At 48.8% G+C, this 25080-nt stretch overlaps 1 protein-coding gene across 3 annotated transcripts in view; it reads left to right on the top strand.

Moving 5' to 3' along the window:
- The window catches only part of dlgap4b (discs, large (Drosophila) homolog-associated protein 4b), a 56989-nt gene that overhangs the window by 18230 nt on the left and 13679 nt on the right, over positions 1–25080 (top strand). For 2 of the 3 annotated variants that reach the window (XM_076014370.1, XM_076014372.1), the window contains exons 2-6: positions 9404–9452; positions 20571–21850; positions 21935–22149; positions 23894–23995; positions 24760–24910. In XM_076014370.1, the coding sequence (XP_075870485.1) occupies positions 20645–21850; positions 21935–22149; positions 23894–23995; positions 24760–24910 (1674 nt within the window). In that variant the 5' untranslated portion in view covers positions 9404–9452; positions 20571–20644. The remainder of the gene's footprint in view (positions 1–9403; positions 9453–20570; positions 21851–21934; positions 22150–23893; positions 23996–24759; positions 24911–25080) is intronic. The other variant, XM_076014371.1, reaches the window with a different exon arrangement.

A 25080-nucleotide genomic window follows, 5' to 3' on the forward strand; every position in this document is an offset into this window, starting at 1 on the left:
TTGACACTGGCCTGATTGTGAGGTTCCTGCGCCGTTCCTCGCCGCGCCCGAGCGTGCGCGAGGCCTCCATTTTCCAATTTGCCAGGGGAATAAATTGGAGACGGTTGAGTAGAGCTGCCCGGCGACGCCGCTGCGTGGATTCACCTTCCGGTGCCCAAAAGCGCCTCGTCGATTGCTGCCGTCGTGACTAATGCAAGATGAGCGCACGACCGCGGCCTAATCCTTTGATCCAACTCTTAGGTCCACTTAAACTACTTTTAGCACGGGCTGAGCTCGCTCCTCTTTCAGCGTGTGACAGCATCGGCTCAAAAGACAGTTGGGGCTTTTCTGGCTAGAACTCCTTTTGTCCGACGGTGTAAATGATTGCTGCCCTGAAAGAGCAAAAGCTTTATGATTTGAACTTCAAAGCTGGTGCTTGATCACCATTTTTCTCATCGTGATGATGAATTTTGGTCAACCGTGATGACCCATCCAGCCTGCAATCATGCTTGACTTGCAGATCCAGTTGCACGGCCTGCCATTCTCTCCTAATTACCAAGGAACTCAAAGCTCAGACAGTGTTTATGACTATTGGAGGACTGAAGACCTCACGCAGAAATGTTGGTAACCACTGTTGGATCGAAAAGACACAATGTCAATTTCCGATAGATGTCGGTGTTGCAGGTCAGTTGGCAGCTCTTTATGTGCATGGATTAAACTTCTTTTGTTCCTTTGTGAATATGTAAATGTTGTCTTGTCTGGTATGAATTTAAACAAAATAAATGCTTACAAAAGAGATTTTGTTTGTTTAGGCAAATAGCAGCGGGCCTCATGTTGTGTAGCCAACACTATATTGTTGCTTAAAATCATTTTTGAATAATTTCTGAAACCTGAAGACGGTGACTGTGAATGAGTCCTTCCGCCACGACTGCGAATGAATGAAGAGGTGGCTTTGTGTCTGAGGTGGAAGCACAAGAAGTCTCGCTGGTGTTCAGGAGTCGGTGAATGAACAAATCGCTCAAGCTCTGAAAAAGTCTGTCATGCAGCTGCGGGTCTGCCTGTCACGCTGTGTGAGACGGCGCGCTCAATGATCGCCGAGCGCCAGAGCACAATCGCCGTCTTAAAGAAGAAAAATTAAAATTCCGTAACTGCTGTGCAAAATTACAGACAATTTACCCGCTATTTATCCGTGTTTTTCCATTTGCGGCGTCCGTATCTTAATCGGTTGCTGCCGACGCCCGTGCACGTTTCCTTTTTGCAAGAATTTCTTCTTTTTTTTCACGTTGTAGACGACAAACCCTGTTTTTCACCCGGTGGCTGCTGCTCGTTTCCCTGCCAGAGCCTCACGAAAAAACAACTCCATCAAATTGGGTAATTAAGTATTTTCCAGCGAGAAGCAAATCTGCACGTGCATTGTTGAACGAGCACCTGCAGAACGGCACACACACACACACACACACACACACACACACACACACACACACACACACACACACACTCTCTCACGCACACACACACCTACCAGACGATGCCGAGCTGGAGCAGATGTTTGAGTCAGCGCTGGAAGACGGGCCGCGCCTCCACTGCGCTCGTCTTTATTGCGAGTAAAAACAGGACGCGGGCTGAAGGGCAGGCGAGGGCCATTTACCGACTGTTATTCCCAGGAAAATCACATTGTGGCCATTCCTCCCCGTGCTCTCCTTGTCCCTGTTTCCTCACTTAAAGGGGTTTGGCCAAGCTGCTTATTCCTTTGCATTATCCCTTTGTGAAACGGGAGCACGAATATAATTGGATTGCATTTTTTTTTTTTTTTAAATGAAATTAAATTATGGTGGTGGGAGAGGAAGAGGAGGAGAAATGAAGTGACTTTGTAACCCAGCAAAGTGGCCGCTCTCTGTGAACGCGCTCTCTTTTTTTTCTGGGTCAAACCAGACCAAAATCCCAACCCTGCCTCGTCTTTGTCTCTGTGGATTTTCAGCTGTCACAACCTTTTTAGCCTTTTTAGCTAATTGCATGTCAGCGTTGCTGCACGTCACGTTCGTACGGCAGCCTGAAATCCCCCCAGCCAGCGTTTCAGATGTTTTGGAACCAGAACCACTGCAGACAGCGCATGAGATACAGTCACTGTTATATTCTGTGATTGGAAGCTGTGTCTGTGTGTCTGTGTGTGTGTCTGTGTGTGTGTGTGTGTGTGTGTGAGTGAAATACATAGTGTCGTGATCTCTCGGCCGCCCCCCGCAACAAGAACAGGAAGCCGTCCCCCAAATAACATCAGGGATGACGTCAGGCGCATCTTCCTGAAACACGCAAACCTCCTGCTGGGGGTGTAAATGAAAAACTGTGTTGATTTTAGCTTTATTTTCTATTCAAGGATCACACACCAATTGAACAGTTCCTCTCTAAATACACAACGTCATGTGAATTCTATTAAAATACGTGATTGATATATATGATTTAGGAATGCAACATTGTCCGTAGGTGTGTATGTGAGTGTGAATGGTTGTTTGTCTCTATGTGGCCCTGCGATGAACTGGTGACTTGTCCAGAGTCTCACCCTGCCTTTGCCCAATGACAGCTGGGAGAGGCTCCAGCAGACCACTGTGACCCTGAGCTCAGGAAGAACTGGGTCCTGAAAATGGATGGATGGATAGATGGATGGATGACTTCAGATAAATAAAGCAAAAAAAGTACATTTTAACATAAGTGAATAAATGATTAAAATGTCTTTGGCCCAGTAGCAGGAAACCGGTCCGTCACTGATAGCGCTCCCCGTTCTGCAGCATGAACAGGCTCCGCTTGACGTCTCAGTCACTGCAGCCTCCCTCCTCCTTCAGGCCGGCCTGTCCCTGTCCTACTTACTGCCCTCCGTCTCTCCTCCCTCCGTGTTGTCTGCAGAACGTGGTGTGCCGTCCTCACCCCGCCGGCTTCGGTACCGGAGCTCCAGGCCGCGGGGACCGTCTGGCTCGGGTCGTCCATCCATCCTGATTGCTTCTGCAGGATCCAATTCCCCTCCCGCGGTTCTGCAGTGCTCCCCGGCTCGTGCACGTGCCGTCTTCTGCTTCTTTTGACTTCGGTGCTGCTTCAGTGAACTTTCCAGCCAAACACGACAAACTTGTAGTCTCATTTTAAACCCTGCATTCAAAGGCTAACAGTGCAGCAGCAGCAGGAAAGGAGAGAGAGAATTTGTCGTTCATTTTGCAAAATAAAAACATACAGGCCAAAAGCCAAAAAAAACAAATAACTACTTGTTTTTGTTTCAACAACCAAAAGGAAAAAACAGATAACAAATTGTTTTTTCCGATTTCATTATCATTGTCGATAACAACAGACGAGTTGTTATCGTTGCTTTTTTTTTAGCTTTGGTTTTATTTTGAAAAGCGAATGATACACGTATTGACAGAGGTTCGACTCAGCAGCTCCTCTGATCCAATAAACAAGATGTTAAATGGTCAATTAGGTACTTTGGCGTCACCGCAGACCACATTCGTGGCTGCAGTAATAGCATCAGCGCTAATGCTACGACTCTCAAACCGGCTGTAATTGACCGTAATTCATTCACATGTGCGGTTCCCTCCTGGGGCCCTGAACGTGTCTCCTGAGGTTGGTCCTGCAACGAAGGCGGCACAGAGTTTAACAACACTGTTGGCGTTTTAATAGCCGCTACCTGCCAGCATCGTTGTAAACCTAAAGCGTCACATCGTGTCGTGTTTTTGGTTTTTTTTTCCGTGGCTCGCCGGCACAGATTTATTCACACCTTGTTATTTTACACCAACGATTGGCAGAAAAAAAAAAAAAGACCTACGCGTCTCTCGGGTGACGCTCTTATCGTCAACGCACCCCCCCTGCAGCAGTTAAGCTAATCACGTTAGCAGCAGGATACGCCGTTCGCTCACAGCGGTGGGCCTGATGTGGACATTTGTTGACCGCAGGCTGGGCTCAAAATTAGCAACAGCGCCGTTCGCCGACCTTGCTGACGGTCAGAATCCAGGCGTTGGTTTTCTGGGAACTTCCGCAGCACGGGTCTGCAGCAGTAGTTCCACGTTTGGAGTCGTAGAGAAGCTTTTTCTCATGTAGCTCATTTAGCTCAGCCGGATTGGGCAAACGCAGGGTTTCCCAAAGATCATGGTTCGTTACCAATTAGATCCGAAAGTTGTTGTTTCTGTGCCTGGTGGCTCCCTACTTTCCAAAGTTTAGCCTGTTTTTCAAGTCTGGTTTAATTGCAAAACACTTTTAGACCATTTCTTTAGAGTGCCGAGGGGGTGGATGTGGATGCTGCCGGAGCCGCTGTTGTTTTGGACTTCAGCTTGTTGTGACAACGACGCTGTGAGCAAAATATAATGAGAAGGAATAAGGTTAGTCACAATGGCTTCTAGCGGAGGAACGGCTGCAACCTCCTTGACACCGGCATCGGCTTCACCGAAACAGGTTTTTCATTGAAAATTCCAAAAGGCATTTCGTCTCCACAAGAGTTGGCTGACACGACTGCTTGAACCGAGGTCACACTGACAAACCTCGGTGTTGGAAGATGAGCCAGGGTGGATTCGGGGAAAAATGGAATTTCTTGTTATTTTTGCTCTTCTGTCATTTGAGTCTCATCTGAGTCACATATTACTGATACAACCATGAACAGGGCTGCTGCTGCTGCTGCTGCTGCTGCTGCTGCTCCTGCTGCTGCTGCTGCTGCCGCCTGCCATAGAAAACAGGAAACTGGACCTACAATCGGCTCCTTTTTCCTTTTATTTTCTTTATCGGACCGCACCGCCGCTGTGAAAAGGTCTCCTGTCAGTCACCTGCCAGAGAGGCGCGACTGACTCGACTGACACTCGACAGGAAGTGGCCTCTCGGTCGTAATGTGCGGCCAGCATGCTGAAATACCTTTTCCTTCTCCTGGACGCTGCGACAAAGTGCTGCATCCCCAGAGAGACGCAGCTTGCTAACGGCCAAAGAGAGACAGGTGTTATCTGCCCCGACCGTGCCTTTCATCTCCCGAGCCAGGTCCGACTGTGCCGCCGTGCTGCGTTCACAGTCGATCTGCATTTTTACCAGCGGTGGCCATTTACACCGTCTGCCGCTCCTCCACCGTCCGCGGCGGTGGCAGAGATTTCTGGCTGTGCTGAGTGGAGGAGGAGGGGACGTCGAGTGTTCCCTTTCGAGTGCCGTTCTTCATCTATCCAGTGGATTCGGAGCCCAGGACGTGAAGCCTGCTGGGTACGGTGCAGCCGAGCTTTATTTTTGCCGAAGCGAGTGACACGATGCTGATAAGGCTGCTCGCCAACGCATCGCATCTCCGCTCCTGAAAATGAAAGCGCTCAACAGGTTTGATGTCACATGTTTTCTACAGCGCCGGCACCGATCACAGGTCTCGGATTACGAGCCTGTTCAGATCATTTATTAACCGCAGGGTCCAGGAGTAGGCGGCGTAATTAGCCCTGTGTTTACAGCGTCCTGCAAAATAAATAAAAAAGTAGCTCTCCACTAAATCTGAAGCTTTGTTGGATCTTTTGCGTGTTTCAAGGGTGACAAAAACAAAAACATGACTGTCTTCAGCAGATGAAACCCACACCTGGCTGGTCCTCTGTGACATCACAAAGGGACTATTTCCATAAGTGAAGTTCTGGAGCAAGACAGCCTAAAGGATGGACTGTCTTAATTCTTGGAAGCTCATTGAGAGCCTGGATACTTTTCCACCATTAAGCAAGTTGTCACACGATTGTATTTGTGTGTATGTGTGTACGTGTATGCTTGATGTGTGTGTCAGCTAATTCAGGTGGTTGATGAGGGGCTGATGAGTCGTCTCGCTTCACCGACACGGTCTCGGCTTCATTTAAAACCCTGAAATGCAAACCTCAGACTCATCAGTTTTATTTCCAGCTCATTCCAGTGTGCGACTTCTTGATGCCCGAGCGGTGAATTGAGGTGGTTGAGTACTTTTTGTTTGTTTTTTGTTTGTTTTTTTTACCCTTTTCTCACTATGTCTCCTGAAAGTCCAGGAGGTGAATGTGAAAACAGGAGGCGTCCGTCCCCGGGCCACCTCCGATTTGCTGCAGAGCAGCTGTTTTAATCGACGCGCTGCATGTCAAACTAAACGGTCGTGACTCAATTAGCAGCCGAGGGAGGAGCAATTAGTGGGGTTGCCAAAGCAAACAGGACTGGAAGTGGCAAACGTTCACCTGGAAACGATCGCTGCCACAAAAGCCAATGAAGAGAAAGAAGAGCAACAGAGAGAGGTTCGCAGTTCTGGACTACACTGCAGTCGCAGCTTCGCAAATGTATTGAAAGGAACGTATTGTTTTCTTTGCCAGCGTCCTCAGAAATAAGCTCCACTTTTTTTTAGTGCAGGCAGTTGTTGAAGCCTGCCCTGTGTGATGTCACAATGGGCACTGGTAGCACGATTAACCGATGGGCTTGATTTCAGCTTCCTCCTGAAACTGATGCATTGTTGCACCTTCCACGTGATTGAGAGGTCACGCATAGCTACTGAATGAAAAACATAAAGCTCTGAAAAGGACAATGATGTGGGTCCTTTAAAATAAATAAATAAATAAATAAATAAAAGCAGTCTGAAGATCAGTCGTTAATATCAGGAAGTAAACTTCATGTTGCCACAAAATTTGTTTTCACACACACACACACGCCCACGTATAAGAACACACACACACACACCTCTCTCTGTCTCTTTAAGACACACAGTCCCATTACTGCAGCGAGCACATTTATCCAGTCATTACGTCCTCCGCCAGATTCTGAGTCATTTGCATAATTATAACATGCAGTGATTTTCGGAGCGTCGGCGCGACTCCTTCCTCAGAAACCTCGTCACGCCGCCGCTTCGCTCCTGGGATTCATTTTCACTCACACACAAGTCGCCTCCCATCTGTTCAGAGAGAACTGCAAAAATATACAAGGAGGAGGAGTTCCCCCTCGTCGCGGTTTCATTAAATGGGCCAAGAGATTTTCAGAAAAAAAAAAAAATTGAAGTGTGCTGGCCCCCCCCCCCCCCCCCTCTTGCGTCTCTTTAACTCAACAGTGTGTTGGGGTGTGGGCAGGATTCAGGCCTCACAGTCACCGGTGAACCCGGGTCTGCCTTGGCAGTAGTTGGACTTGAAGCAAACACAGCTTCGGAAAACCATTCATGCGACAAATCATTGGTTCATGTGAGATGTTGAGAATTTGAAGTGTGCCTCCGCACAGCTTCAGTCTTAGAATCGCAAAGCAAAGCGGCGACTCTTCCTTTTGCTCCCTTCTCTTCCTCTGGGCCGTTCCCTTCAGCGCCCGGCCGCAGCCAATCGTCTGCCTCCGTCTGACCCTCTGCTCCTCCCTCCAGTCACTTCCAACCTCAGCGTCCTTCCACCCACCCAGAGATCCACTGTCCCTCCTCCTCTCAGTCTGGCTTCATCTCCACGGCATCTGCCAGGCTCCCCGTCCCTCTGATGTCCTCGCTCCTGATCCTGTCCTCACTGCGGCTGACAGTTTCATCTCTGCAACTCTGTCTTCTCCTCAGCGCCGCCGTCTCTCAACCACATTTCTTGACGTTTGAATTTTTAACCATTTCAGACCATTATAGAATCATTTCCAAGTCTTACAGTGCTCCCTGACTGATGTCCTCTTTGAACATGCGTCCTCTTTTATCCACATCCTTGCATGCAATATTTAGGACTATCCAGTGTTGTGACCTCGATGGTTTAAAAGAAAAACATCATGCTGAAGGGACGGCACCTTGTGCTGGAAATCCTGCAGTTGACCTCAGTTCTGCGACTTCTCCTCCCAAGATAAACACAAAGTATCTCGTGACCCGCCGATGATACAGCGTGGTGGGCACCTCCGACTCAGGATGACCTCCAGCGGGGCCTGATTACACCCCATTAAAACTCACCGAGTGAAGACGGCACCCAGGTCTGCTGGTCTTTGGTGCCGTCCGGACCAGCAGCGGATAAAAGCCTCCCGGGAGCATCAAAGAGAATTTTATGCCGTTTTCACGCTCTGATGTTAAAACGTGTAACAGAATAGCATTAAACACTGAGCACCGGGCTTCACCTAAGCACTGACATCAAGGTTAAAAACTTTTCCTCCGCACTGCAGCGTGGAGCGTGGGATGGATGAACAAAGACGAAGGCAGGGCGAGGGGGAAAAAAACAACAAAAAACAAGCGAGCCGGGGAGGCAGTTTGATGTTGGATGTCCTTAAGAGTGTCAGTTTGGCTGTAATTTAATATCTATATATTTATGGCACCGCCGCTTGTTTTCTCGCTGTCCGTCCTTGACTGCAGAGATAATGCAGGAGCTGTCGGCAGCGTTTTGCGCATCGGGGTTTGTAGCGCCGTGGAGAAACAAGCGGGAGGAACACGCTGACTCTCTGTTTTCTTTCTGTGTTTAAGCCAAGAGACTCCTCAAAAATCCGCGATTGGGAAAATATATTGACAATGAAAGATCTTGAATAAACATCGCTCGCTGACACACACACACACACACACACACACACACGCTCACTTCATGCTGAAGTTCTGATTGCGAGAACCTGCATTGTCACACCAAACACTCCGACTGGAGCGACAGGGACACCGACACAACATTGCACGCAGCCGAATGCGACTGTGAGGCTGCTGCAGTTGAAAATTCGGCGCTACCCTTGGAGGTGCGCTGCAGATGGAGTGGGTGGAGATGGGGGGAGGCGTTGGGGGGTGGGGGGGGCAGCTGGGAAAGTAGGGCAGAGAGGGAGGCCTAACCTGACAGCGTGGCAGAGCTGCTCGCTGATTCCTCGCCTGACCAGGAGTTCCCCTCCTCGCTCTCCTCGCCCACCAGATTATCCCAGCCGGATTTGCGGTGCGAAGGCTTCCTCTCCCGACGTCGCCACGTGTGAAGCGGGGATTAAACGTAGCGCTCCTTCGCTGCTGCTGTTTTTGGAAGCCTGGTTGGCTCTCTTGGGGTTCTCTATTTCTTTTTTCTTACTTCCTTTAGCCTGTTTTAGTTTGAATTCACACCAACGTGTCGAGAATAAACATGCCAACAGCTTCTCCGCAACACCTGCCGATCCGTCCTCGGTGCTTTTCTCCGAGATGCTCCACCATCTCCCATTGGTCACAGTCCAGGACCGCTAAAGCATCAGTTCTTTACAAGCTGCCGAGGAAACGTTGGCCAGCCGGCAGCAGGATTTGTAGAAGAAAATAGCCTGTTTGTTTGCTGCTTTCTGTTGTTAATATGCTCTTTAACTAGTCTGTCTTGTCTGAGTTTTCTGTACATACAACTCTACTGTTTATTCTTCTTTATGGCCTTTTCTTTACGGCTCTTCTGTTCATAAATACTATTGCCCTCTGCTCTAATGCTGTGAGGTGCAGCTCGAGCCAACTGAATTTCCTGGTAATGAAAACTAAAGTGTTTGTGATCGTGATTCATAAACAGTGACACAGATTTGTTGCTGTGTGTTTCAGGAGAACTCGCACCACCCGGATCAAAGCCTCTGAGAAATCAGCCGCCAATGTAAGTCCTCCCTCCGCCCCCACTCCCACCCCCACCGATCTGACGCATCGAATCCGGCTGACTCAAGGTTGGGACCACTCGGAGTACCAATCACGCACACTCGCGCACGAACAAAGCACAAACCCTGTGACCTTTCAGTGCCGTTTCCTCCGGGAGAAGCGGCGAGCTTCACCGCTGGCTCTGTTTATTTGGAGCTAATTGTTATTCCCTGCCAAGGCGCCGCTGAGACCTGAGAGCCAAGACGCACCAGCGAGTGATATTGAAATCGGAAGAAGCCGTCACTTTTGCCTTCCTTCTGCATTTAAGCCGCACTGGAAGCCACTTGCTTCCTGGTTGGACTCATGCTGCAGCTTTGGCCGCCGTCAATAATGGATGAGGATGTGAGAGTGTTTCTTTGGGGGGGGGGGCAGTTTCCCCAAAGCTTCAATTTCTGTATTCTAAACTCAGTGGGAGCGGCTCTCTGCGCTGTAGACTAGCCGGTTAACAGACTCTCAGAAGCCGTCGCCGCTCGCCGATAGCGCAGCGCGGCTCTTGCAGAATGACTCCAGATAAGGATGCGAGAGGACATGAGTGCAGTTATCTGGCCTATTATGATTTATTCTTGTCACAGCGGACTGGTGCCAGGGACAAAAAAGGAAAAAAAAACCTCTTTAAATCTTTGTTCGTTTCAATGCCGTGAGCAGCGAGAGAGACAATAATATATTTCACTTTGAAACCAAATAGTAATGTGTGTGAAACGGGCCCCTGCTTTAGTGATTTAGCCTTGTGATTTAAAAGTGTGCAAAATCCATGTTTTCACGACAACGCCTTTAAATCGCCACCTAAAAATCTGCTGGAATTTTCAGTGGGCCCACAGTTTTCATGGGTTTTCCTGGCTAGCAAGGTTCCTGGAATTCGCATTTGCACAGCAGTACTTAGTAAACTGATGAAAAGAAAGTGAACTGATGCAAATGTGTCACTGAGTGCCATGGAGCAGACATTTCAAATAGGTTCATTTTTTCTGCACATGAAAGGATTTGTTGAATATCGCAAAACAACAAATAAGCCAAACGACAAAATAATCTGAATGTAGCGTTCAAAACGGCGTAGAATTGATGGCCTCACTTCCTGATTAGCCACATATTGTGTGCTAGACGGCAAAATTCCCTTCAGAAATTTAAATGCAAATTGGTGCATTTTTACATCGGTGAATTTAGTGTGAGCCTGCTGCTCTGCCAAGTGAAAACAAAGTTAAACAAGTCTTGTTTAACGCCCTAGTTTGAAAGTTTTAGCACCTCCTAGTGGTGTGGAGGCACATTGCAAAAGATGACCACACTACCTTAGAATGGGACTCAAATGTAATCATTTAGAATTCAACTTATTGAAGAGATCGAGAAGCTGGCGGTGGAGAGAAGGGACGTCTAGAAATGAATCGCTTTTGGACGTGGCGATATTTCCACGTCGAGTCAGGACAGGCATTGAGAGTGTGGCGTTAAACATTTCTCTAATGCAACTTTTAAGTGTCGCTGAGCTCGGCGCTCGCTGCAGCGCTCACTGAGCTTGTCAGGCCGCTGAAAGGAGCCTCCCGAAGTGGCGCCAAATCAAAATAACGACGACAGGGAAACAAAACAACGGCGGCGTCGGCTGCATTTCAGCTCCGCCGCCGTGTGGGCTTCACTGCCCACCGCTACGGCTGGGAAATAGCGGCGTTTACTTGATTAATTCATGCACCTGGCATTTAGATGCGAGTAAAGTCGTTACAATGGGCTACACAATGCATCCTCTTTTGGTTGTTTTTTTTTTTTACACATTGGCCTCACCTCATTCAGCAAATGTAAAAAAAAAAACACGCCGGCGCTCAATTCAAGTGATGACGCCGACGACCTCGACGGCTTCTTACTGATGACACAAAGGAAAGAAGAAAAAAAAACATTCAGCATCAAAAGCCGCCGTCCTTCATCGATTCAGCCCTGTATTAGTTTTTCCCGCTCAGATATTTATTCCCTCGCAATCCAGACACCAAGCACCTCTGAGGCTCTGAGGCTTTGCATATCAACGTGGCCGCTGTGTGGACGTCGCGCACCGCAGCGGGAACAAGAGGCCTCTGCCAGCGGTGCAGCTGCTGCGGCTCGCAGATAACAGGAAGCTCCATTCAGGGGGCTCCTGTCAGACCCCCCCCCCCCCCCCCCCCCAACCACCACCTCCCTACAACCCCACCGTCTCACCCCGTCGGGAGTCTGCATGGAGGATGAGTGGGTGTCGCTGGCACTGCCAGAGGTGTGAGGATTCGACCCGGTTGCTGCATCTGACACCAGCTTTGGTTGCAGCAACTGCTGCTGCTGCTGCTGCTGCTGCTGCTGCTGCTGCACCGCCTGCTAATGAGAATTTAGTGTGCAGACATCGGACAAAGAGAAGAGCTGCAGCATCCAGCAGAGAGAGAGAGAGAGAGAGAGAGAGAGAGAGAGAGAGAGAGAGAGAGAGAGAGAGAGAGAGAGAGAGAGAGAGAGAGAGAGAGAGAGAGAGAGTCAACCAGAGTGCACCGAGTTCAGGGGCCGAACCTCCACCGCACTCAGGAAGCAGAGGGTCAGTGTGTCTGATGTCTGCAGCAGAGCTTCAGTCCACTTGGCCCCGCCCACTCCACAGCTGCGGAAGATCATTCAATGGGTAGGAGCTCCAAACAGGAAATCAAACACACGCAGCGTGTCCCCTAAACCAGTGTTTTTCAACCACTGTGCTACGAGATAATGTCAGGTGCGCTGTGAGAAATTATCCCATTTCGTTTAATTGCTCTAAAAAAAAGATGGCGTTCCATTGTGGAGTGACTGGGCGTTTTCATTTCCCCCAAGGATATCAGCTTTGTGTGCATCTGAGCAGGCCCAGGTTTCACACCACACTGACTGAGTGAGTCTACATAAATTAGTAAGTCTGTGCTGTCATTATAGAGCTTAAAAAAAGTGTTATTTTACAATACATTTGGTTGATGCTGATGCTAGACCCAACTCAACAAAGTGTTTTGAACTGTCAATAAAAAAAAAATTATAAATATATATACATATATATATAAATGCTAAAATTGTAAAATTGCATCACTATATAGTTTACTATTTAGTCGACTGTTAGAAGACAGACATGAAAAAAGAGTAAACGCATCAATTCCCAGGAATCACTGAGCTTCCCAGTCACTAATCCAATAACATTGAATCAATTAGGCTGTTGAGCCGTGCGGGTCGGAACTCTGGACCTGGAACTCCAGGGAGATTGAAAATCAAACTTTTCGAACTCGTGACTCGGCGCTCTCGGGGAAGTTGGGGTGCCTGGAGCCAATCACAGCTGTCTGAGGGCAAGCGAAGGCGGGGCTACACTACAGACAACACAAATATCGAACAACCGGCCTCACAGGCTCAATGGGCCCGCAGCGAAATCAGTGTTCCGACACTACCACCACCACTTCATCATCTTCATTATCCTCGTCTTCGTCACCTGCAAACCTGCTGAATTCACTGTGGGCGAGACTTGGCTGCAGAGGACGCACGCGTCACCTTCTCCAGTGTTACATTCACCCGCACAAAGTGCTCGCCCGGCTGGCCGTGGAGGAGCCTCTTGTGCGAGCAGACAGCGGAGCAGCAGGCGCGGAAACACCTTTCAGTGCGACTGCAGCGCCGCACCAGAGGGCTCTCGTCATCCCCGCAAATGGAACGTCAAGCCGGCGTTTGTGTTCTGGAGGCGAGTGGCAGCGCAGGACAAATGAGGCGTTTGTTGCTTCTTCTTTTTTTTTATCATTTAAAGGTCCAGTGTGTAACATTTGGCCTGATTTCTGATTTTTATATAATGGCAAAATACTCAACATACTGCCCATGCATACATTGATAAAAGTGTATGCTCACGGTACAATGAAAGTAATTTGGTTTTCCTACCCAATAAAACCGTTCTGATTTATATATAGAAATATACATAGAGCAAGGGTCTTGCTCCCAGTTATTTCTAAGGAAGCCCAGTGTGGACAAATCCAGCCCACCTGACGGTGCGTTTCGTATTTAGGGTGAACGCTCACATTGCGCACCTGCCATCACTTGCGCGGAGAAGCGCGGCTGCTGCCACGCCCCCTCAGCTGACAGCCGCAAGACAGAGAAGCGCGGCTGCTGCCACGCCCCCTCAGCTGACGGCCGCAACTCACTGCCGGCTGCCGCGACACACATCCTCAAATAAAACAACAAAGAAGAAGGTGGACAAGGTATCCGGGTTTGTGCACGGAGGCCACCGTAGTTCACTGGCAAGATCGAGACAGAGGGAAGGCAAGTGAATGAGCGCTGCAATCTAAAAATCTGGCCACTAGATGGCAGATTTTTGCACACTGTACCTTTAAATAGCGAGCGCAGGCTAGCTGGCCGCTCTCGTGCCTCCGCCGCTATTACGGCGAATTGGCTGTCAAGTTGTGTTACGGAGTCAAGGTCGACAAACCTCCCACCCTGAGAGGGGGGGGCGCCCGCATTAGCTTTCCTGAGAGCAGTTTACCGCGCTAATGAGTCTCAGCGGAGATCTCCAAAGCTCAGAGAGAGGAGGAGCTCGCGGGAGACGGCGGGTTGAGCTTGTGCGCACGTACGTCGAAACGCCCCCCCCCCCCCCCCCCCCCCCCCCACGCAACACAACGGGATGAAGAGACCTGCTCTCAGCAGCTTTCATGTACTCTGGGGAGAATTCATAACAGCTTGATGGATAAAATCCCCCCAACAGTGACGCCTTTTTTACCTCCACAGCTCGGCTCGGCTGTTTTCTTTTGTCGTTTTCTTTTTTCTGTCACTATGATATAAAACATGAGCACACAGTGTGAAAGTTGACAGAAAAAAAAAAGCTGGAAGTTGGCTGCATGCAGCTGCGCGCGTGCGCGCACACACACACACACACACACACACACACACACACCCTCCAAAGGCTTTTCTAGAAGGAAAAAAGAGGGGAGAGATGTTTGACTGTTGAATTATTCATGAGAAGACGATGAGATGAATTTTGTGAATTTCCTGCTGCCGCTCTCCAAGCGCTGAACCTCTGTGCGCCTCTGATCTGTGTGAAATTCTGATGATGATCTGAACAAAAAGAAAATAAGGCACGTGTAGCAAGCGGGCAGTCAATCTCTTGGTATCGGAGTCACAAAAGTAATGTATCTTGTTTGTCTTCCGAGCCAAAAAAAAAAATGATGTTGTTGTTTTTAAGCTTAAGTCCCATTTTCTCTTGGAAGCTAGCAGCAGGCTAAATGTTTTTGCTAACGTCTTCGTAGTCGGTCTCTTGGCAAAATCAATCAATCATGGATGGAAAAAAGAGTTTTGACAAAATCACTTTTACATAGTCTGCCTGCATTTGCATATCTTTCAAAAGGGATCAGCTGTACATTTTCCCCCGGTTCATCAAATTGTGATTTGAATATAGTGAGTTCGCCCAGTATACACACACTCCAATCCCACACCATAGACTAGCTACTGATGTGTTATGGCGCCAGCATTGCAAAAAAACAAAAAAAAAAACAGCAAAAAATAGAACTTTTGTGCGGAAAACTGTGTGTTTAAACTCCGAATATCCTCCAGTGTGTCTTCATTTATGTGTTTATTTAAAAAAAAAAAAAAAAAGAAAGAAAGGAAAGAGAAATCAGACTGTGTGTCTGTGTGTGTCTGTTTGAATTAGTTGCTGCGATTTGCCCGGAAGACGAAGGCCGCAGCTGTGAGCCAGAGCTCTCCTCTCCTCTCCTCCCGCGGCTCCTCCGCCACGGGCGCCAGCATCTCCGCTCCATCCTCCCAAATATAAAAAAAAAAAAACACACAGCCGTCAAAATTGGCGCCGCATCAATCCGATCTCTGGACGGAGCTCGAGTCTGCAGTGTCAAGTCATGGAAAAGTTGGCGCTCGCCGAGATTTATTGAAGATTTAGCAATTTAACAAAGTTTTAATCTTCCGAAGACACTCGGTTTTAAGATTTGCGAAGCCACTTTCCAATCGTCAGGGATTTCGGATAAAATATATTTTCACTTTCCTCCGGTTTTGTCTGAGTGTCGGTGCAAACTTGCAGTCAGCGTCTCTGAAAGTTTGTTTATGCATCAAACAGGCAGCACAAATGTTCAGAGTTTTGCCCAGAAATGCCTTTTGGATGTTTGTACTGGGGTTTTTTTTTTTTTTTTTTAGATAAAATTTGAATACTTGCTGGATGACAGGAAAAAAACCCAGCAATCTAAGTGCGGCGCCTTTTTTGATTTATTTACTCCTTGCTTTCCCTGCGGGCCACTCACAAAGGTCGGAAACAGTGACGGAATTAAACAACGCCTGAAATTCAGCCCCGTGGATGAATGTCAACTAGCAACTAACACCAGAGTATCTAACTGGAGTAACAAAAAAACAAAAAAATATCATAATCAAGACTACAAATGCATGAATAATTTGCAGAGAGGAGCTGTTTGAATGTGAAGCGCTCCCAGTTCTCCAGATGGCAACGTTTGGGCTCCTTGATTTATTCACAGTTTTGGTGAGACGAGGATTCCCTCAAACGCACAAAGCTGCAGCAACTTCAGAACCGTCCCTCTTTTTTTTTTTTCATGTGGGTCAACATGGACAGAAAGAACTAGTTTTGAGGCCAGAGAGAGTTAGCGGTGCAGAGCGCGGCGCGGGTGAAGCCGACCGTGTCCCTCGCCGGCCGCCTCCCCGACTGCCGGTCTTTGGAGACGGGCTAAAAAGGAGCGGGTCATCTATCACAACAGAGGGGAGGCCGGGAAATTTATAGCAGGGAAAATGGGCCAGAGCGCAGCGCAGCGCAGCGCTGCTGGAACAGATAGAGTGTAATTAGGACAAGGTTAGCCTGCTTGGCGCACGTGCACACACACACACGCTCGTGCTCGTGCTCGTGCTGGTGCACGCACGCGCATGCGTTCACTTTGTTATTAGTGACTTACCTGCCAGACCGGGATATGAGGGAGCCGCCAGCATCCTCGCACACAGACACTCAGCAATGACGCTGACGAATGATTCTGCTGATTGGCACTTGTTTCACCTTGAAAGGCGGCCGGCTTTGCTGACATTCCAGCGTCCGTCTTGAGAAGCTCTCGACTGAAGGAACGTCGAGACGTTTCACTGAACCGCTCGAGGACGCCTCGCTCTTCCTCAGAGTCGGAGGTGTCCGCAGACGCTGACCCAGTGTGCAGCCTGCGCTCCACTGAGTTCCCGTTGCCTTGCTGCGGTCTCCATTCTGACCTCTGACTCCTGACTGGAAGGGACGTGAATATTTCTCACGTTTCCCCCTCTGCTGCTCTTCCTCTGGGATGTGCTGACAGATCCAACACTGATCATTTGATCTCTTTAACTAAAGACTTTCTGTTGCTGCTGCGGCTGTACACATCCAGGAGTTTAAGCTCTCCCGACACTCGCCCTCGCTCCTTTCTTCTTTCTCCTCCTCCGCCCTCCTCCCTGCGCTTTCCCATCAGTTCTTTCTCCCCCTTGCACAGTTTGCAACACATTTGCTCAGGGTTTTTTTTTTTTCTTTCACACCTCCTCTCATCCCCCATCGGAACGCTTTCATTTTTGCTGTTGTCAAAAAGACCCCCCACGCTTTTCTCTCCTCGCACGGCTTCTCAGCCGCTCCCGCGCAAGCTAGCGCCACCTAGCTTGGTGTTGTCGCATATGCGCACTATCCAATTTAACAAGAAGTGGTCTGGCTTCAACGTAAAGGAAGCCAAACAGCCGCCTGCACAATCTCTCATCCTAATGTGGCGGCCCGCTGGTTTGCCAATCTAGAAACTGGCAACCGGCTAAAAGACTTGGCAACCACCTCTCTGAGACGTGCAAGAAGTTTTGTTTATTCCCAGATGTCCGACCATACTGTCATTCTCAACGACTTCCCGCAAGGAGGTGTTTCAATTGACAAAGTGCAATTAACTCTTAATTTCCGTTTCGGGAAATTAAAACAAGCAAAAAAAAAAAAAAAAAATTCCAGTTGCTTTGCAATCAGAGGCGAGTTTCGCCTTGCAAGGCAGCTGGATCACTTCGACTTTTAAAAAGTGTTCATTTCCGGCCTGTAATCCCTGTGCGCACTGGCGGGTTTAAATAAATCAATAAAGTCTTCCACATGTACAATATGCAGGCGGTCAGGCAACAAACCAAGAGGTGGCAAGATTTATAGATACATGTATATTTACACTGTTTAGGGTTTTGGTTGTCATAGACAATCCTATGTTCATTCCTATTTACATGTTCCATTTAATCGCTTTTGTTCTGGCGCAGGGGTTACATTGTGTCACCATTATCAGGATTAAATAAATTCATGCGTCATATTTGGCAACCCGCACACACACACAAAAAAGATTCTGTCTCACTGGGCTTTGTCTCTTTGTGTTCAATCGGCGTCAGTACAGATTGAAACTCACCTGGGCCACAGCCTAAAACACACCAGTGGCTTCAGATAATTGAAGTTAACTATCATTATTACTACTTACATTTACCCCCCCCCCTTTTTTTTTTCTTTTTTCACAACGAGACACTGCAGGGAAACGTCACAGAGAGCGGGAACGTGCAACAGGCAGGCTTTTTTTTTTTTTTATTGGGTTTGATCTCCCCCTTGTGGTTGGTAGCAGGAAGTGCATGTGGCCGTGACAGACAGGAGGAGTCAGGTCGTGGATGGGATCAGATTCGGCGCCAAACGGCCTTTTTTCCTCCCCACTGGAGGAGCAGATGGCAGCTCCCCAGTGCACGAGGCAGGGAGATGCTCCCACCAGACGCCCTGAGCAGCGTGTCTCTCTCTCTCTCACACACACACACACACACACACACACACACTCACACACAGAGAAGCTATCACACATTGACAGCCCTGTGTTAAAGGTTCACACCGACAGGAGTATGAGTCCAAAAGCTGTGGACAGAATTTGTTTGGACTTTGTTGCTTCACAACATTGCAGCGACACCTTTTGGAAAACACCGCTTGGCGTGATCCTCACTGGCAACGGCAGCCATGTACATCGAAGAAACAATGGCCTAATGTCGGGTCTTTAAAAGGTCCAATAAAGCGTCCCGCATCTCTCCATGAATGGATCGATCCTGCTAGCCGCTGCAGCATCGTTCCCTGCACAAGTCTAAACTCAGACTTCACAAGTCAGTGTCCTTAAAACGGGAGCGAGGGGCAAAACTTTTGACTGGCACCGTGCAGTTTGCAATCCCGTCGTCGTGAACAGCGGCACGGCCGCTGTCATTCTGAGCCGAGCGGGTTGACACGCCGCTGACGAGGGCGTGCTAAGCTCCACCGAGTGGTGTGTCACGGTGCGATATGAGGCGGTTAGCTAATGTGGTGTAAAAGGATTTGGAGGATTTGACCCTATCAGCAGAGATGACACTCTGAGAGGCTCCGCTAATGACGCTAAATGAGTCTGTGCCTGCAGCATGCTAATAATGGCGGCATGAAAGCCCAGCTTATGGTTTCTATGGAGCTTTTTGGCCAACAGCTAATTGCTAGAGGTGTGTCGCACCAGTGTGTGTGTCCGTGTGTGTGTGTGTGTGTGTGCAATTGCATGCTCATTATGTGAAGTCAAGGTTTGACAAAACGCAAGAACATTTCAATCGCTTCTGAAATCAGAAAACAGGTCCATAGCTTCAGTTGCCAGCGTCATAATTGCTAATTTTGCAACCAAGAGTTTAAGTGCCAAGTCGTACACGTCCACTTTGACGAGATAAAATTTCAAGTGTTTTTGAATCAGCCCTTGTGCAGTGTTGTGTGTCCAATCAGCATCCTCTTAGTTGCGATAGAAACCTCTGCTGTCAGCCTCTCTTGAAAACCACTGAGAAATGCCAAGCGACTGCTAGCCTTACTGCTGCTAAAGAGATTAGCATAAATACTGCAGTGGCAGCAGTTTTGTCAGAACTGGGTTGCATTTTCACATTAAAAGAACAAAAAAAAAGAAATTACAGCTTTTTTTTCTGATTTACCCTCTGACTGACTTGGCTAAAGGGTTTATAGAAACATGCCCATCACACTAGTAGCCTTGAGCCGCCGCTAACTGCTTCAACTGACAGTTGTGGGTGTGAAAGGGCACTGTCTGCTTCAAATGTGATCAAGCTTGATGCATGTCTGTTTCTTTGAATGGGTTTTCCCTTTTCTTCCGACCTGGACAGGTGAAGTTTCTGATTAAAAAATAAATGAATTAATAAATCTCCTGTACGATTGTCCCAGACTAATAACAAGTATGAAAAGGTGCTGTTAACTTTGATTTCCACAAATTAAGCCTCATCCCTCGTGTTTTGTGACAAGCGGTTTCGCCCCCCCCCCCCTTTTTTTTTTTTTGTTGGTCCTGCCAGTTCGAGCCTTTTGCAGAGCACCAGTAGAAGTAGAATGAGATATTTCTGCCAAGTCCTGCAGCCCAATCTCCCCCTGATCAAATCCTCTTTGCCGGTTTGCACTGTGACAGTCTGCCTGCCATCCTTGGCTCGCCGCGGCAGAGACGAGGCCCAGAGCTCGGCGAGCAGGGCCAGGCATCGCCGCTGGAGGCGGATAGCAGACAGAGACAGATCCGTGGGGGACGCTTGAAAGAGAGAAGCAGATGGAGGGACGGGCGGTGAACGAGCGCTACAAGCTGAATGAAGACGCTCTTGTAGAGATCTGACTGATCTGTTTTGCAAATAGTCCGTAGCATGTGTGGAGCGCCAGAGGGGCCAATGAGAAAATTTGTTAAGATGTTTTTGATCGTTTGTGAATGTTGTATGAGAATCGTATTTGCGCTTTTCACTGCCCACTTACATAGCGTGACCAATTCCAATTTATGGACTCGTTAGCATGAATGGCAGCTTTTTGTGCCGTATGAATGTCCTTGTTGTCAACGTGATAGTTGTTGACCATCTGCTGGTTGTAGCACCGCACAACTGCGGAGGCGTCCACGACTTTTTGGGCGACTGCCAGCGATTGTTCTTTCAACAGCCAGGCGCCGTTGTTCCAAACCTTGTTTTCTGCGCCATCTCTTCAGCATTTTAGCACAGATTTTCACTGTGTTGGTCAGTGGGAGGCTGGTTCATCCACTGCATTTCAGTCCTGCAGCTGGGCTCCATGTTTGGGGTTTGCCGCCTACATGGGCGTATTGAGATCCTTGTGCAAATTTTTAAAACACTTTTTTTTTGTGCCTTCTAGGAGACACCTTCGAGGTCACCAGTCGTCTCCACTTGGCCCGGGGGTCTTCTAGAGGGTTGGACCTCCTCGCCACCATGAAAGGTTTGGGGACCCACCGCAGCAAACACCTGGCTGACCCCTGCGAACCCTCGTCGGGCCACCCGGAGGCCCTCTACCAACAGAGGACCAGCACCTTGCCACGTAGTCCCTACTTGCTAAGCCCCACGATGGAGCACTATGGCATCATGGACCCCCACCTCTACCAGGGCAACCCGGGCTCCCTGCCATCGGACTGCATGCTTCCACTCAACAACCAGCTGTCCAACAGCAGCACCTTCCCCGGGATTCATTACAACTCCTACGACCAGTCGGACTTCTCGCCACCAGGAGACAGTATCGGCGGGATCAGCACAGGGACCATGGGCACATCCATGTCCATGGGCATGGGAGGCAGCATGGGCATGGCGGGGCTTAGCGTGCGAACACCCATGATCACGAGCGGCTCAGCCACGATATCCCACCACATGAGCAAGAACCAGATGCCGGCCAGCCTGCTGGAGTTCGACAAGCAGCTACCACCGGGATGCGACGGGTTCAGCACCTTGCAGTTCCATCGGACGTCTGCCGCCGCCGCTGCCAAAGCTCAGCGCACAGACAGTCCCGGCCGCATCCGTTACATGCTGCACTCGGTGCAGAAGCTCTTCGCAAAATCGCAGTCACTGGAGAGCCACCACATGAAAGGGAACATCAACGGGCGGTCCACGGGCAGCGGCGGAGGCTCATCCAGCACCGAAGATGGAGGGAAGCAGCAACGCAGATCCAAAAGCAAGGATCGGGGCACTAAATCGGAGACAAACGCCAAGCGGCGGCCTCGTTCCAACATGTCGGGCTACTGGAGCTCAGACGACTTGGACAGCAGTGACTTGAGCAGCTACCACAACACCATGGCCCTGATGACTCTGGGGCGTCCACCGGGTCACGACAACCAGGCGGGGCAGGCCAGATACGTCCACACCGGCTACAACACCATCAGCTCCTCCAAGACCAGCAGTGACATGAAGTTTCATGCACTCGCTGTGCCAGGAGGTGGAGGCAGTGTTTTGGACCAGCGACTGGGTGGAACTGCAGGATTGGCGTTAAGTGACAGTGAATACATGAAAGGAGGCTCTTGGTCGACGCTGACCATGGGGCAGCCCAAGCAGGTGATTCAGAAGGGCTCGGCCACTCTGGACAGGTCCATGCTGAAATCCAAGTCCTGCCAGCAGGAACTGACCTGCAACTACCTGCAAGTTGGGCGAAGGGTAAGTGGGCCAGAAACTACCAATACGACCAAACTGCTAATACTATCAAAGAACTAATTGTATCGTCCCCAATGCTCCCTGCAGGGCGATTGGAGCAGTTCACTAGGCCGCAGCGGGACTGCCAATGAAATCCCATGCCGGCGGATGCGCAGCGGCAGCTACGTGAAGGCCATGGGAGACATGGAAGACAGCGACGACTCGGAGGGAAGCCCCAAACCCTCGCCAAAAAGCGCTGCTCGCCGCCAGAGCTACCTCAGGGCTACTCAGCAGTCTCTGAGCGACCAGATGCCACCACGCAAGTAAGACGGCGTCACTCTGCAGATTTAATAACGTCAAAAGTTGTATGTTGAAGACGTGAGCAGAAGAACATGAAGTTATGGTGCGTTTTAAAATGACAACCGAACCCAAAAGGGTTGAATAGCGGTTAGAATTAGGTTTCTTTAATGATTTTGCTGTCGGTTCACGGTGAGTTTGCAGTTTGTAATCAACCGAGCCGAGAACAAAGCACTCGTATTATTTATACCTTCATTGTCTCATTCGAATGCTGCCAAGGCCAACATGAAAATGAGTGATTTAAATGCAAACACCTCCATCAGTCCTGGTCCCACTTCTTGCACACAGAACATTTCAACACATGTATTGTAAACACACAGTCTGCTTTACTTTGACTTAAAGGTGAAACCTTTTTCCTTGCACCACATCTGTGATCTGCGGCCTTCCTCCCACTGGGATCCAGGCAGCATCGATAAGAGGATACAGACAAGAGTAACAGAGTTACGTAATGTGACGCTTGACATTTGTTTTCCACTCGGTCCTTAAATTAACATAAATCAGCGTCATCTTTGCCATGGGACTGGACTTGCAGCTCATTTTTCTTTTTTCATCAACACTGCTCCCTCCGGAGGTAATCTAGAGTACTGCGTGATGCTTGTCTGCCGAGGTCAAGATAAATGAACTGGGCCAGCGCTCCAGGAAAAGGGAAAAGAGCATGCATGCATTTTAGCTCATCTATAATGGGTAATTACCGTCAGTACAGAGGCAAGGTGGTTTTGGCGGCTGTTGCATCAGCTGCCTTAACCAGCATAGTTTGTTTTTGCTTCTCTTTTGGCTGACGGCCATCAGCAGAGATTAGCTCAAAAGGAAATGTATGCATAAGATGTCTTGTGCCCTCACCTTTCTAGGTTTCTGTGTCCTCAGATGACTCAAGTCTAAATTCGGTCTTATTGACGAATATCTGGGCTTCTAATGAATATCTTATGGCAGTTTCTGTTTACCCTAAAGGGAAATTCCATTTATTTTCTCAAGTGTGGATTGAATTGATTGATGCAAGTGTTTCACATAATTCCGTGACATTTTTAGGGGATGAAAACACCAGAAACTACCAACGGATCTTTGGCTGCATGCTATATAAAATACTTACAGCCTTTTTATTTTTTATTTTTTTTATTTTTTTTGCAGAAAGCCTCAGGGGGTTTTTGCAGTACTTTAAAGCGCAGCACAGACACCCAGCAGCACATCGATCAGCTGCTATCAGCAAAACACTGAGGATTTCTGAGGAAGTGAAGCGTCTCGATTTGTTTTTGTCTCTGAATTTCTCAGAGTTCTGTGTAGTTTTGTCTTCTTTCCCAAAATATTATGTGGTGCACTGTGTCGTCCACCTTCTGTGCAGGAACTGTTTCTGCTCAAAGGGACAGGCCGTACACTTACTGCTGACAAACACTTCATCCGGCTTTAACGTAAAGATACCAAAACTAGAGCTTCTGTGTTGAGACACGCAGATACACAGGATCTCTGCCATTTGATCCCATCCTCAGTCTGTGTTTAAAGATGGAAGAGTGTATTTTTCTACATTTTTTATTATTATTATTATTTTTATTATCATTATTATTATTATTATTATTATTATTATTATTATTATTATTATTCAATCATGCCTGAATGAACTAACCCTACTGCCTGACCCCGCCCACCCCTGCCGACCCCGGACCGCCCCGCCCCGCCCCGCCACACAACCCCTCCCCCACCCGGGTTCCGTGCAAGCAGCAGAACCTTGGATTTCAGCTTTTTGCAGGGTGAGCTGGACGCCCTGTGGTCGCCGCTCCACAGTGTGTCCCCTCTGCACCAGCTGGGCAGGTCAATGAGCAGGTCAGTCGTAGGTCTGTGAGCCGCATCTCAGGGGCGTGGTGCAACAAAAAAATAAAATAAAAAGATGACAAGCTGATTGGCTCGTTCACAATCAACTACTTTGCACTGCACCCCCTCAGATGACTGGAGTAAAAAAAAAAAAAAAGACATTAGATAAATAGCAGCAGCTACCGCTAAAGCTGAATTCACACCCCGCTGCCAACAACTCCAAGCTTCCAAATGCCATCTGCCCACTGCTTGTAGGTGAGAATTAGCTGCGTTTTACACCTTCCAAACAGGGGGACAGAGGAGACGTGTGTGTGTGTAAAACACAGACTGGCAGCCCAGCGCTGCTGCTGCTGTTGCTGCTGCTGTTGCTGTTGCTGCTGTCATCCTTGTGCACTGACAGAGAACCTGCTGCTGGTGGATGGCAGACCAGCCTGTTCTCTGTCTGCGTGTAGATGCATCACACCGGCTGACTCCACCAGCTTTGCATGACCGGATGTTGATCACATTGGCTGAGGCTGGAACACGGTGCAGGGTGACTCATGAACGAAGGACAAAACTTGGTTAATAAATCCAAAAGTTTGCTCATTTTCCCTCCTGATCCACATTTTCCTCCCGTCGTTGCCTATAAGCATCAACCATGACTATTGTTTTGTTTTTTTCTCTCTCCCCCGTCCCAGATATGTGCACATACGCTTCTTCCATTGCCCTTTCTCTCTCCTGCCAGCTCGTTATGTTTCACGTTATTGAGCCGTCCCTCTGTTATTTTTCCTTTCCAGCTGTCTTCCGTCCCTCAGAGAGTTCTCCAACAACCGCAGCCTGGACAACCTGGACTGCATCGGCAGCACCGGCTCCTCTCTGCCACGCTGGGACGACGACGACTTCAGCCAGACCTGCAGCACCCTGGGCAGACGGAGCTGCATCGGACAGGTTGGCGCCCGACACTCAGGCTTTGTTTGAATGAAGGGCTTTTCAGAATAATTCTCACAGTCGCAGCGTCGGCCTGGGGCGGGGAGGCAGGACGGTTAACAACAGGGACTTTTTATTCATTTGTTCATTTTTTTTTTCTTCCTGAGGCATCTTTATCTCTTTGATCTCAT

This window comes from Nelusetta ayraudi, unplaced genomic scaffold, assembly GCF_046127955.1.
Source record: "Nelusetta ayraudi isolate G7.1 ecotype Tasmania unplaced genomic scaffold, CSIRO-AGI_Nayr_v1 ptg000168l, whole genome shotgun sequence".
Taxonomy (NCBI): Eukaryota; Metazoa; Chordata; class Actinopteri; order Tetraodontiformes; family Monacanthidae; genus Nelusetta; species Nelusetta ayraudi.